The 12,418-nt window shown below is 49.0% G+C and overlaps 1 protein-coding gene across 1 annotated transcript in view; it reads left to right on the top strand.

Moving 5' to 3' along the window:
- Positions 1 to 9,762: 9,762 nt before the first annotated feature.
- Positions 9,763 to 12,418, top strand: part of XIRP1 (xin actin binding repeat containing 1) — a 37,384-nt gene continuing 34,728 nt past the window's right edge. Inside the window, exons 1-3 of the mRNA XM_063324337.1 lie at positions 9,763 to 9,871; positions 10,325 to 10,554; positions 11,274 to 11,413. Coding sequence (XP_063180407.1) covers positions 11,286 to 11,413 — 128 coding nt within the window. The 5' untranslated portion in view covers positions 9,763 to 9,871; positions 10,325 to 10,554; positions 11,274 to 11,285. The remainder of the gene's footprint in view (positions 9,872 to 10,324; positions 10,555 to 11,273; positions 11,414 to 12,418) is intronic.

Genomic DNA, 12,418 nt, shown 5'->3' with positions numbered 1-12,418 from the left:
AAAGTTAAAATTAACTGGATTTTTTTTTTTTTTTCAAAAAAAAGCATATTTTTGTCTTCTAGATCCTTTCCAGAATGGGATGCGGTTGAGAGACTGCCTTAGGGCATCTTCCAAGGAGCTTTTACAACCTGAACAAGCCAAGGTACTTTGGTGCTTCCCACTCCCCAGATGTTTTCACTCTGCTTGGCGTGATGCTCCCCCAAGGACGAGAACAGCAGGGAAGTGTACGGCACCAGCAGCATCCATCCATGGAAAAGGGCTCCAACCAAGGTGTATTGTCCCTGGACACACACGTACCTTTGCAAGCAGGATCCTTGAGCCTCATAGAAGAAATATCTCTCAGGCTCTGTCCTGTTTGCTCACCCAGCTATGGGTGAGATGCACCAGGGAGAGAAGGTGGTGGATGTAGGTCTCCATCCGTGGGCAGCAGGCGGCTCTGGGCAGGTGGTTCAGGACAACCCCCACAGAAAAAAGATCTGCTTGGAACACAACTATTTGGAAACAATAATTCAACAACCACCCAAACCCCACCATCCTCGATGGACTGTCTTCTTTGGGGAGACAAACTCCCCTGATGCACTTTGGGTATACCCTTTGCCATTTCACAATAGACTCTCTGAAATCAGGGGAGCGGTGAATGCTCAGTCCTTCAGGATAAAGAGATTACAGGAACCCCTAAGGTAGAAGAATACTGATTATGGAAAACACATGCAAACAGCTTGACAAACACCGTATTTATTTACCTTTGAAGACGTGAAGACAAGACAGAGAACAGGGTTGTAAACAAAGAAATGAAGCTCAGAAATGCAAAGGGGTCACAAACCAGGAGAGGGAGAACACAGCAGGGGTTTGAGCCTCTGCAGCTGAGGGTTTATTCGCACAGCATCTGTCCCCAGGTGATCCTGTGTGCGCTGCACAGACAGCAAAAGGTAGAGCAGGCAGTGGCATCACCAAACCTACCTCCCCCACCACCACCGTGTGTGATCCGTGCTCGCCGACTCCTCTCCATCGACAGCCTGCGGTTCCCACGGGGCTTTGTCTTGTCAGAGGCACGTTAAGCTCCTGAGGGCACATGCTGTCCCGCGCCTGCCGACACACTCTTCCATATGTCCCCACGTTGCTGCAGACAGACGACCTCTCTCCTGGTGGGGACGTCCCCGGGGCTCCGCGCGTGTGACAGCTGTGGGATGCACACAGGCAGCCTCTGAATCCTTTGATCCATCATTTCTCATGGACGGGGATCACCTTCTGTATTTTGAGTAAACGGTGGCACCGTGGGCTGGGAGGTTTCAGGCTCCACAAATCTTTCTCTTTACAGGAAAAGGAGATCTTTTATTTTTAACATTTTCTGCCTTTCAGAGACTAGCAGAAGCACACAACAACAATAACAATACTATGGAATAAATCTCACTCAGATCCCACTTTGGTATGCAAATGTTTCCTCCTTATTTGCATCTTTCCAAAGCATCATGCCGATATGAAACCAGATCCATTTCTTAACAGTCGCATCAAGCTGGCGATGTGAAGACCTTCAGGATAAACGCGCAGGGCTTGGGAACACAGCTCCTCAGTGAGGACCGGCAGGCACTAAAGCATAATAAAACCGATACCCAGACAGTTCACCTATAGCCTGCAAGCCCTTGCAGCCTGCTGCAAAAAAAAACCCAGCACATATCTGCACCTTTCAACCTACAGTTCATTCTGGTATTTGATCTTGAAGGTCAAACCAGGCCTGGTGGAAAAAAAAACAAACCTGATTTGCAGGCTAGCAAGAGCCGTTTGGAGTCCTGACACGTGCAAGACAGATGCAATTCTGCCCCATTCCCAATCCCCTGGCCCAAAACCCTTTCCCTACTCCTAATGGCGCTGCAGGAGGGAACTCAGCCCCGGGGACAGAGGGCGGTGATGACAGCTGCCAAGGACCCAGCCAGCTGGAGAGACGCTGAAGATGGAGCAGGGCTGTCTGGGCTGGGCCCTGGGGAGGCGCCCCCCCAGCACCCCGGGGTCCGTATGCAGCTGTTATGCTCCAGATACGCTCAGGGCCAGACCCTCAGCTGGGAGCGATGGAGCGACACACATTTTCCTCCGCCGAGACCCAGAGACGAGCGAAGCCGGGCTTGCCGCTTGCGTACAGTGGGGGTTTCGGCAGCGGTGCGGTGATGCAGGACTTGAGCTGCTTCTTGGCCCATCGCCCCCTCTGCCGAGCCCGACGCAGGGAGCATCTCCTCCGCACCTAGATTTACGCTTACTCACGTTCCCAAGATGGATCTTAACAGGTTTCCCATGTATCTGCTGCAAGGCTCATGGTCAGGGCTGGCAGGTAGCAGCTCCTGCAGCGGTCCCTTTCCTCTGAGCCATCACTTTCAGTGCCAAGAGCCCCTAGTGCCGTCACAGAGAAAAAGGGACACCCTAATGGTCCCCAAAGCTTTGCACATCTTTCAAACAACCCAAAAATCCATGACAAACTCTGCGCAAGGGTGCGTTTGCCAGTGCAGAGATGCTGAGGGGCTGCTGTTGCCTTTCCCCTTCCCTTAGCATCAATCAGGGCAATGTGTGTTCTCCAATTCGTAAAAAAAAGGGGGGGAAAGCAGAAGCTTTTGCCCCGTATTATGGCTGCACCCAGCTCTGATGTGTGTCCACAGAACAGAATAGCACAGAATATGCACACTGTGTAGCTTGCAGACACACGCACACACAGCCCCACCATGTCTTAGAGGCAGCCAGGAAATATTTCCTTCTCACAAGAAATGTATTTTTGCTGCTTTTAATTTTCAGAGCTTCCCAGGGGGGAGGAAAAAAAGATACTTTTCAATGAGAAACTGAAGCCTAAGCAATCTGCAGTTTCACATTTTGCTGGGGAGGGTGGAAGAGACATCCACCTCCAAACACTTTCATAAAACCATCCCAGGTAATCACCCCTGTTGCAGGGAAAAGCCTGTGAATGAAAAACGTGATCAGCCCAAAAGGAACACTGCAGTCCCGTACAGTCAGAATAAGAGGGGTTGTACACTAAAGATTGAAAAGACAAAGTGTTACCTTGAGAAAAAGCAGTGCATGGGACAAGCAGAGTGCTCAGGGTGAGGAGTCACACAGCTTTTACTCGCATGGGCTTATTTTTTTCACTGAAAGGGTTATTAAACATTGGAATAGGCTGCCCAGGGAGGTGGTGGATTCACCATCCCTGGAGGTGTTTAAAAAAAGGGTAGATGGGGCACTGAGGGACATGGTTTAGAAGTGGCTCTTGTCAGGGTAGGCTAAAGGTTGGACTCGATGATCTTAAAGGTCCCTTCCAACCTCAGCGATTCTATGATTCTATGATTCTATGATTCTATTCTTATTCAAAAATTAAAGGTAGCTCTAGTTCTCCCCTTTCTCCTTCCTTCCTTCCTTCCTTCCTTCCTTCCTTCCTTCCTTCCTTCCTTCCTTCCTTCCACATTTTCTTCCCCTCCATCGTTCATTCTTCACTGCCACATAAAAGTGCAGTTTCTCTTCTGCGATAAAGTGAAATGGAGAGTTAGGGGACGTGGCTCGAACACATAAAAAGGTATGGGACAAGTCAGGGGGATTTGGGGGATGGTCATTTGCCTTTCAAGAGTGGCTCAGGAAAACCTGGGGCATTGTTCCGCAGGCACGGCTGCAGCAGAGTACCCTGCTCTGCAGGGGAAACGCCATGTCCCCCTCCCCGGTGCGACCGTGGGTGGATTTGGCTTGGGATTCACCCAGCTGGAGACAGCCATGGGGATGAGCACAGAATCCACTGGGGTTCCAGGGCAACACAGGTTTTAAGCAGCAGCATTTGGGGGAGATGGGTCACATCCTAGAGGGGAGGAGCTCACCTCCCCGTGGTTAAGCTGCACCACAAGAGGCTGTGAGCATTGAGAGGAGCCCATCGAGGTGCAGCATCTGGCCATGGCGAAGATGATCTCAGGATGTTGCATGCAGAGGGGGATGCTGCAGTGTGTCCTGGGGAGGCCGTCAGCGGGCCATTGCCTGAGGAATGCTCTGCTCCTTGGGGAGGTGGTGGGCTATAGCTTAGTGCGACCCCAACCCACCAAACACAAGCCCTGTTGCTGGCCCTCAGCTTGGTCCCCTGCGTGTCATGAGACAGTCAATGTTGGGGCCACACAAGGTCCCCGCTGCATGTATGTTGGAAAGTTTGTGGTACCAGGTGGACCTTCTGGGCAGCTAAGGAAAGATGATCAGAAAACTCCAGTTTGTCAAAGCAGAGGCTATTTCTGGCAAGGGTTGGTTGTAATAACAGTCTTGACTTGAAAACATGTTTAACTGTCTCACATGATCGAATTGTTTCTTTGGCATCTTCAAAGCACCACGGGACCTGAGTCCTCATTCCTCTACCCAGATTCTAAGTGACATTGCTCATCTCAAAAAGCCTTGTAGCTGGAAGTTCAGGTTTCCAGGAAGTTGTGTTTCCACTCACAAACCACTTCAGGTCCTATGGGCTGGGCTATGCCAGTGCTCTTCTCAAAATCAGACCATAAAACTCTAACATGAAGGACATCAGAAGCATTCTTTCCTTTTGAATATGTTGGGACCAGTGTTCCATTTTCTTACAGCCTAGGGTGAACTTCACCTTCAGACACCCTGCGGTGGTGGGTGAGCTTACCTACAGCAATGCTAATGTCCTGAGGGCCACATCTTAACTCCACCAGAGTTCAAGATGCCCCTAATTTGCTGCATCTTGTGCCAAGGTCTCTGTGAAAGCTGAGTCAGAGCAGGAGCTGGAGTTGACACTGGATGTCCCCACAGCCTGAACCCTAGAACCTTGGCCATCTCTGCAACCCAACCTCCACCTGAACCTGAGACTGTGGAGTCTGAAAAACTTCAGCTTTTGGATCTTTTCCTCTCCTTAAGGAAGCCAGAGGCCATCCTGCTTCCTGAAGTGGAAATTACTGAATTTCCTGCCATGGCATTTCCAGCCCTCATAAAACCCAGACAGTACGGAGGTGTACCAAGAAAACCCAATCTCCCAAGCTTTGCACCCTGATTCCTAAAATTAAAACGAATCAGAAAAAAGACTTGGGAATGCACAGCAGGGAGCGTTCAAAGGGAGCGCGCATCTGTGGAGGTTCTTGCAGCATTTTTCCCATGCTTGCGCCCACAGACCAGGCGTTTGTGTTTCAGCACACTGGGGTGAAACCGGAGCCCCATGGTCCCAGGGGGCATGCGTGGCCCGGGGCAAGCGCGCACGTGAGCTCCCTCCCCAGCACGTGCCGATGCTGTGGAAGCTCATTAAAATGGACCGAGTGATGCGCCAGCTGTAAATGCAAAGACAGGTCTTTTCAAATAAGCCCCATTAGTTCCACATGTGCGTTTGATAGATAATTTTTTGGTTACTTAACATGAAACCAATAATTATAGAAATGACTGAGAGGATCCAGATACTTTCCACAAGAAAAAGACAGGGAGCGGAGAGAAAGCAATACCAGAGATTTTGCAGGGATTTTTCCTCCCCTAATGCACCCATCCTTGGTAAACTGCTCGGGCAGAGCCCTGCCCAGCAGACCAAAGGAAAGAAATCGGATCTGCCAGCATCAGCTCCCTGGAGCTGCACAGTGCCTTGAGCTACAGCATTAAACACTCGCTCTGCAGCCACATCCACAGCCCTGAGGCCACACGGGCAACCAGCTCTCCTTACCCCCAAAAAATGGGGAGAACATGCTGGAGAGAGTACAAAATCTGGATCTTTCCTCCGCTGCTTGTATCCAGTTTGCTGTAAATTCCCTGACAGGGGAATCAAATCTGGAGGAGACGCACATCACAACCAGTATTTTCCAGAAAACCATTTATGCATTAATCTGTTTATAACAAATAGCAGGTCTCTATTCACACCCAAATTGATTTGTTCCCTCTCGCGCTCGCTGGCGCCCAGCACCGTCCCACCATCCCCGCACACAGACACCCGGCAAGCCGGGCACAAACCTGCGTGCAGCAAAGCAACACAGGCTGGGCACGGGGGGAAAGAAAGAGGAACGTGCACGTTTTTAGTGGGAATACAGCTATCAAAACAACATTATACAACTGCAAAAAAAAAAAAAAAAGAAGAAAAGAAAAAAAAAAATAGAGGTGGTTATGTAAACCACTGTCCCTGTCTGGTCAGCACAAATCTCATGTGGGCTTAGGTCCATCTATTTGACACAGCTAGAAATAATTGTCTGGGTTAACCATTAGTAGCTCCCAGTTCAAAGTTCCCGGCTGGCTGCCTCCGTGCCCTGCCTGTGCTCCCTCTGCCTGGTTCACACGCTGCCTGCCTGCTGCCTGCCGCCCAGCCAAAGTGCAGGCAGCATTGCCCACCCCTGCCCATGCCCACCCTGGAGCGCTCAGCACCTCAGCAGGTGATCACAGAATCACAGAATGGCAGGGGCTGGAAGGGACCTCTGGAGATCATCTAATCCAAGCCCCTGCCAGAGCAGGGTCACCCAGAGCAGGTGGCACAGGAACGTGTCCAGGCGGGTTTGGAATGTCTCCAGAGACGGAGACTCCACCACCTCTCTGGGCAGCCTGTGCCAGGGCTCTGCCACCCTCACAGGAAAGAGTTCCTCCTCATGTTTAGGTGGAACTTCCTATGCTCAAGTTTGTGCCCGTTACCTCTTGTCCTGTCGCTGGGTGCCACTGAAAAGCGCCTGGCCCCATCCTCCTGACACCCACCCTTTCAGTATTTATAAGTGTTGATAAGAATCCCCCTTCAGTCATCTTTTTTCCAGACTGGAAAGACCCCTCAACCTTTCTTCATAAGAGAGGTGTTCCAGTCCCCTCATCATCTTGGTAGCCCTTTGCTGCACCCTCTCCAGCAGTTCCCTGTCCCTCTTGAACCGGGGAGCCCACAACCGGACACAGTACTCCAGATGTGACACCAAACCACAGCATCCAGCTGGGATGCCCTGCTTTGCCCCGTCTGGCCAAACTAAGTGTCCCCACAGGGTGTCTGACCATAGCAAACAAAACCAAAAAGCGGACCTTACTCTTCCTGGTGTGGTGGTCAGGAGATGTCCTGGGCAGGCAAAAAACACTCGTAGTGCCTAGAATAAAACTCCATCCCATGGCCTGGAGAAGGCCTGCGTCACAATCACAGGACAAGGAAGAGTGGGTAGCTCTAACAGTAGAGTTATGACCCTGCAGAGGAACACGCCAATGGCATCACTTTGCTGCCCAGGCCTGTGGAAGCATCTGGAGGACTTCCTAGCTCCCTTCTCATTTTCTCCAGGGAATTTCCCATTGCTTGAGGGAAAAGGATGTGATTTGGCTGTTTGTCACAATAAGGAGAGAAAGGGAAGCCTGGCTTCTTAAAACATCTCAGATATCTTCTCTCCCATGGTGAGACCCCATAGGGGTGTCCTTGGGATGGAGGTGAGCGTAAGTAACATGATTGTTCCCATCTTTCTGCAGGAAGCAGGAGGTATTTGTGGCTGACTGCTCTCTCTAGCTTGGCATACTAGGCCACCACATTTTATTTTGAGTTACAGCCATGCGGAAAGGCCCTTCCAGGAGCACGGTCAGTGATGAGCCTGTTTGCTCCCCTTGGAGAACAGGACCCGAGCAGCCAAAAGAAAGTGTCCCAAAGAGGGTAAGGCTTGCTTGGGATGGTGACTGGAAAGAGAATTTGGGGGCCACGGAGGAACACGTGCAGAAGGGTCCTCACCGCACCTCTTTGCCCCATCTCCTCCATCTGGGGAAACTGCTGAAGCTTAAAAATCACATCCCATCAAAGCTCCCAGTTTCTACAGGAGACCTCTTCCAACTTCTCACACGGCAAGATGCAAACCCCAAGAGTTATGATTTCCCTTTCCTGGTGTGGGCGGAAAAGGTGTTTTGGGGGCTGGTATACTCAGTCCCTCCACCCTCTATCTAGTCCCCTGCTGCCGTGATTTGGTACCTGGAGGCAAGTCAACCTGATCCGGGCACCTTTCCATGCAAACCAGTGCAGCTTCTTACAGCAGCATGAAAATAATGCAAGGAGGGGAGAAGCAGGGAATAGGACTTGGAGGATTTTGCCCTGGACAGCAGGGACCAAGGGGGCAGATGTGCAGGTGTGCGTAGCTCTAACCCAGCAGACATTTCTCTCTCTCTCTGGACTGGGACCCACCTCTTCTCCTCAGCTCACAGAAACTGCTCAGCATGAGCAATTCATTCCCATCTTCCCACAGCCGCTTGCCAGCAGAGCAAACCCAGTGCACCGCCAACAGCGAAGACTAAAATCACTGTGAGCTGAGCAAGGCCCCCAGCAGAGACAGTGGCTGGAGAACCAGCCTCAGGCACTGTAATCCTGGCAAAAACAGCTTCAAAACACACTTTATCTAGTGAGTGTGCCTTGGAGCTATGCAGAGAATCGTTTCATGCAGTATTTTTTATGGAGAGAGGAACTGGATAGCGGTAGCCCCCAAAATAATTCATGGGTCTTTTAGCAGCCTCTGTTACTCACTATTGGAGGGACTGCGATGTTCATTGTTTCATTCTGTCAGGCAAATCCTTCTCCTTTAAATTAAATAGCTAACAAGGAAGTATCCTAGCTTCAGAGCCTTGCTTTGCCCACGCAACTAAAATCCTTCAAGCCTCCATCAGACTTGTTCTTGATAGCCCAGGAGCTGCTGAAGTCACTCGTGTTTTCCCACTACGCGGCAGGGAATCCTGCACGACCCTCCACGTTGAATCCAAGTGAATCTCATTCAGTGGGAAACACTCAGCAGGTCAGGGAGAATAAATGCTGGAATAAAAGCTCGATAAAGAGGTTTTGTTTCAGTAAGAATTTAACCAGAACACATGGAGAAGTGTAAGTTATTATTTCGTAATGAGAGAGACAATCAGTTTGTTTATCCAGATCTCTGCTTCGCCCCAACTCACTTGCTCTTTGTCTTGAAGGTTTTTTGCTTAGCTTAGGCATTTCTGGGTAAATGATTTTCCAGCTTTTGACATCAAATGCAGCCCTTCTTGTTCATTATAAACCAACGCACTGTTATCTGTTCTTGTTTGTGCACTGGCTTTGTTGCTTGTTCAACTTTCCAACAATCCCCAGAAAGAACTTCATAGAAACCCAGTGACTGCTAGGTGCAGAAGCATGGCCTTTTTGTGGCCGTGATGCTTTTGGAGAGGGCTAAGAGGTGGCTTTTGACAAATTCTGACTTTAATCAGACTTAGACGTTGCCTAAATCGGATGTCAATCCTCGGATGGTCCTGCCCTTTCTTGCCCCCAACAGTGGAGTATTTCAGTTCGGTTCATCTGGACCCTGCCTGCCTTAAGGTCTGTCCCGCCTTTCATTTTTTCCCAGAGGAGCAGTGTATTCCCTAGAGCTGTTAATGCCCTGGAGAGATGCTCTCTCCTGCATCTGATGTCAAACTTCCCCAGTGAAGCCACAAGCACAGGGGACCACAAGCTGAGCTGAAAAAACTTGCTGGTTTGGGGGATGAATATATGACCTGTGCCAGAAGCATCCACTTAAAAATCCCCATGCGGAGGACTTCATTTCTGCTCCACCTGGGACAAGGTGGGGAGATGGATTCCAGCAGATTTCCACCCAAGTCAGAATTTAGATATGGGTCTAGATGGCTATTCGTGCCCCAGCTGGCATCTGAATTTACCCAGTGTTTTTATGGGGAAGAATGAGACCTCAGTAATTGGCAACAGGCTGACAGGAGCAGGGAGGAGGCTTCATCTCCTCCGCTCTTCAGTGCCAGCTCTCCAATTCACAACATCCCCATTTGCACATCAGCTTTTAATATTTAATTGCAGCTTTGCCAAGGGACTTTGCCTCCTGCCTTGTAAAGAAGGAGGAGAGGAAGGAGTCAGAAGCGTGGTACTGAAGAGCCCCAAGGAGACTATCAAATGGCAGATCCCGGGTGGAGGAAAGCACTCTAGCATGTAAGTGATTTTACACAAAAAAACCCTCCCAGATCACAGAAGATGGAATGAATTAATATCAGAAAAATCCTGTAAAGCCTTAGCAACTGGGGGATGCTGTGCTGATTGTGGGAACTGTTCGGGGTGGGCTGAGAAGAGCATTTTCATCAACTGCCTGTACTGTATTTAAGGAAAAGGGGGGATATAAATGGAAAACAAGGGAACATTTCCCTCCCGACAGGCTCATTCTGCCACAGAGTAAATCCCTTGAGGGCTCTTCACCTGGAATTGTTTAATGTTAGACACCACCGCAAAAATGGGAAACAATCCCTGGACTGTGGGAGGTGGGAGCCTGTGATCTAACAAATCTGTCTCTTCTCTAACATCACGGGAAATGACCTGGAAAACTAAAGAAGGAAATTTATAAAGCAACTAGTGAGAAATATGTCTCCCTCCCTCTGGTCTTGATTTCAGATGTCTTAAAGGCATGAGAGGGGAGGCAGAGATTTACAAACTGCTGAATGTCACCCCCTTCCCCGTGAAAATCTGCCCCTCTTGAGAGCATCTGGAAGTGGACACCCGGACACGGGTGGACGATGGCTCTGGGCACAGCCCGGTATTCAGACGAGTGCAACAGAAATCACTTATGAAATGTATTTTGCAAGCAACACAGCTTTTAAAACAAGTGCTTTCAAAAACTAAATGTAAGTATCTAATAATCCCATAGTTTGAATGTCTGTGTCAGTAATTAAAGAGCAATTACATATAACTTGTAGGTCCCTAGAGCTCTGTCTAAATTCAGAAAATGAACCCCAGATGACCTAATGTACTTCCAAGTGTCAGATCAGTCATTGCAAACCCAGTGCCTGAGACTTCTGCTGTGCGTTTCTGAAGCCTGGAAAATAAGAACATTTTTGGCAGAAGAGGCCAAGAGGTGCTTAATTCTCCACTTACTTCTGAATTCAGAACTGGTTCAGGACTATGCAACATTGGAAACCAAAGACAATTTTAACCAATATTGCGTATACAAAATTTCCATCAAATAATTTTTAAATTATCTGAAGGAAATTGTTCTTCAGGTTCTTTCCCTCTCCCTGTCACGGAGGTGAACTGAGTGATCTCAGAGAATGAGAAAAATTCTAGGCTGAGGTGGAAAAGACCCATTCCCCGCATTAGGAGTAATTTAATTTAAATTGTGTCTTCTTTAACCCTATTTTATTTTTTCAAAAGTGAATTTATGTGATGAGCTTTGCAGATGTGTCAGTGAAGACAGCATTTGTTCCACAGCCCTTTACTGATAGACCAGTCTCATGAGTGGAGATGGATGCACTAATTGTTGGCCTCTTTTCCCTGGATCTTCACATCCAGCACTGTAACCTTTGCTCTCTCGCTCTCTCTCTTTGCTCTCTCGCTTCGATGCCAGCAGAGAGAGAAGATGGAAAAAGCTGAGAAGCTGAGGCCAGCTCAGTCCTTTCCTTTTTTGTGCCATTCTCCAAGGAGCAGTCCAGAGCGCAGAGCAGTTCCTCTGAGAAAATCTGTATCAGTCTCTGAACTGGTTGCCAGGTGGGTGGTTAATCTACGGTTGCAGTTGGCCTTCAATTTCAGGGGGGTTCCAGGGTGGCCTTTCCCTCTCCCACCTCCATAACCAACAAATCTCACTCAGATAAGGCCTTTCCCAAGCACAGCATCCCAACGTGTCAGGTCTCGAGCTAGAGGCCAGTACTTTTCTGCCATAAGTGCTCTTAGCTATTATATATTACCAGTGCATTATTAAGTCTTGGAAAGCAAGTCCTGGTTTAAAAGCCAGACACACTCGACAAACTTCTCCAAATACAATGCCACAGAGGAATTTGCCCTCGACCCAATGACTGGAGCATTCCCAGATGGTTAATTAAAGCTTTTAATCTTGATAGTCTGCAAGGTGCCACGAGGGAAACCAGCAAAAGCTGTAGAGATGAGCTGATGAGGAGACAAGAGGGGTACGGGTATCTCATCCTCTCCTGGTTTCTCTCAACTGTCTCTAACCAAAATGCTCCAGGGAGAGTCACATTTCAACCCAAGTCCTTTAAGGGATAATTTCTCTTCTGGTTGCAACCCATAACTGAGATCAGGCTACAACGCTGCCAAGAGTGAGACAAATAAGATTAGGAACAGAACCCAAAGTACCTCTCCCTCAACATAAGAGTGACAGAGCAGCTGTCAAGACTGTCTCTTGAACTTCCCCTTGGGAGAGTTTAGTTCCGAATATCCCAGACTTAGTCAGTTTTCACTGTAAATAGTCATCTACCTGACAGGGTCTTTGGAGAGAGCTGAAAGTGCACTCCCCACTGCAAGGAAGAGAAGGAAGGTGGTTTCTTCTGCAAAGGTCTCATCACTGGTGTTACATTAGGTCAGGTACAGACTTGATAAATCTCTTTACATTAGGTTAAAGCTGAATAAATAAACAATGCATTGACCTTGTGGAAAGCCTGACTTCAGCTGCAAGCCACATATCAGCAAAGCGCAATACACCGTTTTCAGCCAATATAACCCCCCAGAACATCCCACCAGTGGGGAAAAGGGGTGCTC

Source organism: Chroicocephalus ridibundus, chromosome 2, assembly GCF_963924245.1.
Source record: "Chroicocephalus ridibundus chromosome 2, bChrRid1.1, whole genome shotgun sequence".
NCBI classification, from domain to species: domain Eukaryota; kingdom Metazoa; phylum Chordata; class Aves; order Charadriiformes; family Laridae; genus Chroicocephalus; species Chroicocephalus ridibundus.
This window is presented reverse-complemented; position numbering and strand designations above follow the sequence as displayed.